At 65.4% G+C, this 4,571-nt stretch overlaps 2 protein-coding genes across 2 annotated transcripts in view; one reads left to right on the forward strand and one right to left on the reverse strand.

The window, feature by feature from the left end:
* Window positions 1-826, forward strand: part of PFL1_01870 (uncharacterized protein) — a gene marked incomplete at both ends in the record, with an annotated part of 2,039 nt that extends 1,213 nt beyond the window's left edge. Inside the window, 2 exons of the mRNA XM_007879382.1 lie at window positions 34-657; window positions 787-826. Coding sequence (XP_007877573.1) covers window positions 34-657; window positions 787-826 — 664 coding nt within the window. The remainder of the gene's footprint in view (window positions 1-33; window positions 658-786) is intronic.
* A 302-nt stretch (window positions 827-1,128) lies between these two features.
* Window positions 1,129-3,524, reverse strand: PFL1_01871 (uncharacterized protein; the record flags this gene model as incomplete). The annotated part of the gene is made up of 4 exons (XM_007879383.1): window positions 1,129-1,173; window positions 1,278-3,046; window positions 3,145-3,240; window positions 3,371-3,524. The coding sequence occupies 4 exons, from the start codon at window positions 3,522-3,524 to the stop codon at window positions 1,129-1,131; spliced, it is 2,064 nt and encodes a 687-aa protein (XP_007877574.1).
* Between the last annotated feature and the right edge of the window lie 1,047 nt (window positions 3,525-4,571).

Here is a 4,571-nt window from a genome sequence, read left to right on the forward strand (position 1 = left end):
GCAAGGGCGCGTGACGGGTGCGGCGGGCGGCAGCATGCCCGCGGCGCTGGCGGGCTACGGCAGCGACTCGTCCGGGTCCGGCAGCGGGTCGGACTCGGACTCGGAGGAGGACGAGGCGGCGCGGGAGCGCGATCGGATCCGGGCGGAGCGGAAGCGGGAGCGGGAGCGCGACCTGCGCATGTCGAACATGGGCACCGAGCAGCGCGCCAAGATGCTGGCCAAGGAGCAGAACCGCGACATCTCGGAAAAGGTGGCGCTCGGGCTGGCCAAGCCGACGACGTCCAAGGAGTCGATGATGGACAGCCGGCTATTCAACCAGGAGAAGCTGTCGAGCGGCTATGGGGAGGAGGACGGGTACAACCTGTACGACAAGCCGCTGTTTCAGGGTAGCAGCGCTGCGGCGGCCATCTATTCGAGGCCGGCGGGCAAGTCGGGTGGGGTCGACAACGTCTATGGCGGTGGAACGGCCGAAGGGTTCGACGATGAGCTCAAAAACGACCGGTTCGGTCTGGGTACCAGCCGTACCTTTGAGGGTGCCGAGCCGCAGGAGGCGAGGGCGGGTCCGGTGCAGTTTGAAAAGGACGCATCGGACCCGTTTGCCATCAACCAGTTCCTCGACGACGCCAAGCGCGGGACGAAGCGGTCCGGTCTCGAAAGGTGAGAAGGCGCCGTCGCCGTCAGCCCCCGAAGCGTTGGAGCCTGTTCCGCCCCAGGTGCTTTGCTGTGCGACGCCGTGATGCTGACCGGTCATCCTCACTACCCCCCCTCTCTCGATGCTCCCCACAGCGCCGAGGTACGCAAGCGACAAAGAGACGACGAAGAGTGATCGCCGCGCCTCTTCTCCTCCACCACCCAACCGTCGATCACACGTTATCGCGCTCGCGCGCATTAGAACTGTAGCGTGCTGTGCAGAAACCGCGTCGATTCGGCGCTACCATCATCACCGCCCCGGCCACTTTGCCTTTCTGCGCTTCCACTGCTCTCGGGTCCCCTCTGCTCCCTGCGGCCACCTGCTCATTCGCATAGGCTCGATATATACAACACACAGACCCGCCGTCGTTCTATGCAAGGGGGTTACGGTGGCTCCGATGTTGAGGTCGCCGTCGATTCCATGCTGCGTCCCCGCATCTAGACCGTGGCGATGATCTCGGATGCCGTCTCGAGCGCAGAGATCTGTCGAAGCAAAGAAGAAAGAAAGAGGACGAGGTTAGCGACGGAATGAGGCCGGGCCACGACGCCCAGCGGGGCCAGACGCCACGAGCGGGGCCGCCACTTACCATCTTGACGCACTCCCTCCTGCGTGTGACGACGTGGTCCGACTCCTTCATCAGGTCGTCGAGAACCTCGGGCCGGTAGAGTTCCTGGAGCAGCTCGCGCTGCAGCGAGTCCTTTGCGTGGGTGACGAGGTTGAGCATGATGCACTTGGGCACCATCGAGATGGTCTCGACCTTGACGACGTTGAAGTAGCTGTTAATCAGCAGCTTGACGACCTCGGTCTCGAGCTGCTCGCGCTGGCTGAACTGGCCCGACGCCTTGAGCGACGGCGGCGGTGCCTCCATGGCCGCCTTCTTCTGGCGCGTCGCCTGCGTCGCCTGCTTGCCCTGGAAGAAGCTGCCAAAGAAGCCGCCTTCGTTCTTGAGCGTGACGTCGAGGTCCTTGTCGTTGTTGACGGCGTGCGGGTTGGGCTTCTTGGGGTCGTGGGCCGGCTGGACGGTCGGGTTGAGGCGCTCGTTGACAAGCTCCATGGCGCGGTGGCCGCTGATAAAGTCCGGGTGGCCCGTGTTGAGGTAGGTGGCCTCGGCGGCCACAAAGTCGGTCACCAGCTTGGTCGTGGGGCCCATGCACTTCTTGAAGAAGTGGATGACGACCTGGTTGAAGCGCTCGCGCAGCTGCGGGAAGCGCCGGAACGACTGGTTCTTGTTGAGCAGCTGTGCGAGGATGCGGACCAGCTCGTCGTAGACGAGCGAGCAGCACTTGATCGAGGGGTCCTCGAGCCGCTTGATCTGCTGCTTGACAATCACCTCAAACGCCGTCGTGCCGACAAACAGGGCCGGCGAGGAGCCCGACGAGTTGTAGAGGATGGTGCGGATGTCCGAGTCCTTGACCATGTCGAACGGGTCGATGGCCTTGACGCCGTTGCTGTAGAGCTCGTGGAAGACAAACGAGATGCGCGCGCCGCCGGCGAGCTCGTTGATGCTGAGGTCGTTGGAGTTGCCGTCAATGACGGTGCGGAACTCGTTGCAAAACTCGGTGATGATCTGGAGGACGACGCTGGCCGAGTTGTTCTCGCCCATGGGCCCGCCGAGCGAGGCGAGCTCGGCCTGGAACTTGGCGAGCTGGGTGCCGATCTTGTTCTTGATGTCTGGCAGCGTGTTGCGGATGTGGTGCATCAGGATCGTGTTGAGCTTGCGCGCCAGGAACGGCGTGCCGCAGTACTGCGCCTTGCTGCGGTAGCTCGGGTGGTTCTCGAAAAAGTCCTTTTCCGCCGCCAGCGCGGCGCTGACGAGCTTCTTCTGGTCGATGTCCCTCTGGCCGCGGTTGACGACGGGCACGTAGCCGAGCCGCAGCGGGATGACGCGGCCGGCGAGGATGTCGACGACGTCGGTGCCGGCGTCCATCAGGTCGACCTTGGTGAGCACGCCGACGGTGCGGGTGCCCTCGGGGTCGACCTCGCGCGCCAGCTTGAGGCCGTCCGAGTTGGCCAGGTCCGTGTTGGCCGCCGTCACGGCGAGGATGACGGCGTTGGGCTTGGAGATGAACTTGAGCACCATGTCGCGGATCTGACGCTCAATGTCGCGCGGCTGGTCGCCGACGGGCACCTTTGTCAGGCCGGGCAGGTCGACGAGCGTCAGCGTGAGCACATTGGGGCTGTAGATGCGCAGGTTGATGGGCTGCGGGCTGATGCCGGCATTCTTTCCCGTCTTGAGCTCCGTGTCGCGCACAATCTCTTCGCGGATCTTGTTGAAGTCGTGGAACTTTTCGCCGGGGAGATGGAGGAACTCGCCCCACTCGTCGGTGTTGTTGGTCCCTTCTGCAGGTGCGGCTGCTGGCGACGGAGCGTGGAAGGGGATCGACGGGGAGCAGACGGTCAGACAAAGGGCGTGGCCCCAGCAGATGCGTGGCAGGAGCTGTCGGTTCACTCACCTTCTCCGTTCGCCTTTGGCGCTGCGGGGCGGTTGATGAGCTGGAGGACGAGCGGCCTTCGGGTGACGATGCCGGTACCTCGAGGAAGGAAGTCGCCTGTGGGGCGGGGCGGGGCGGGTGCGGGAAGCGCGGAAGTCGTTGCTCGTACCGGTCAGCATGGTGCGCGCCTGGAGGACGTCCGCATGGCGAGGAGTGGCGCATTGTGCGGCGGCTGTTTGGCACTCACGTCCTACGATGTTCTCGAGCACACTGCTCTTTCCCGACGACTGGCTTCCCAGGACGGTGATCTGGGGCAGGTCGATGGGGTTCTGGATGCCGACGTTGTTGAAGGCATCCTGGAGCTTGTTGACCAGCTTGATGAGGGACTGGTCCATGGCCATGGTAGCGAGCTGCGGTCCGGGGCGGGAGCCGGCGGTGGAAGGTGACTGGGTGGTGAGGTTGCGGTCGGGTTGAGTCGGGCGTCCGAGGCGGAGGTCGTGAGGGCGATACGGGGCGAAGCTCGCAGGTAGAAGAAGAACGAAGACGGAAGTGGAAGCAAGGCCGGGCCGTGGATCGTAGAGCAGAGGAGGTGGCGAAGGAGAGGGTGATGGCGACGAGACGGGGGCTGCGGAGCGATTGATGGGAAGGGAAGGAAGCCGAGGCCAGGTCGACAGCCCGATGCGCCAAAGTGGAGTTTGGTGGGGCTGCCTGCCAACGCAGGCCACCGACGACGGACGCACACTCACACGCACGCACGCCCGCCCGCCCGCTCGCCTGGCCTGGCAGGCCTGGCCAGCCCCAGTCCATGGGCCCGACCGCCCGCCCGCTGGCCCCCTGACTGCCGGCCAAAAATCGACGGACGGCGGGCCCTGGCCCCAGCCAGCCGCCGATGCGCTCGCGGTGTGCGTGCGAGCGGTAGGTGTTGGTTTGGCCTCCCCTGCCTCCCTCAGTGCGCGCACCGTCTGCCGGCCCGCTCGTCCTTTGCAAGAGGCTGTGCTCTGCCGTCGATCCCTGCCTCCGTTGGCTCCCTCCCAGCGCTGGACTGGCGGGCGGTCCGCTTGCTTGTTGCCCATCCACGCACGGCACAGAGGCCTGCGTCAGCCCGGGTCGGTCCGCTCCAGGCGCAGCGTTGTTCGCTCTGCCGGACATGGCCTATGTAGGTGAGCCCAGCAGGCCAGCCAGCCAACAGGCAGCCAGGGCCACCAGGCCGGGCGGAAGCAGAAGAGAGGCAGATCGGGCCAGCCGAAACCCAACGGGCGCTTGGCCTGGCCTGGCCTGGCCTGCCAAGCCTCAACAAGAGGTGGTCGACTCACGGCCGGCTGAGGACCAGGTTGGGCCTGACTGGGCGTGCGCAATTCGGTTCCGACGACGACGGCCCGCCTGGCCTGGCCAGCCCCCGCTTGGGCGTTCGCGAAGATTCGCCGGGGCTGCCAGCGCGGCACCAAAGT

This window comes from Pseudozyma flocculosa (assembly GCF_000417875.1).
Source record: "Pseudozyma flocculosa PF-1 unplaced genomic scaffold scaffold00005, whole genome shotgun sequence".
Lineage (NCBI taxonomy): Eukaryota > Fungi > Basidiomycota > Ustilaginomycetes > Ustilaginales > Ustilaginaceae > Pseudozyma > Pseudozyma flocculosa.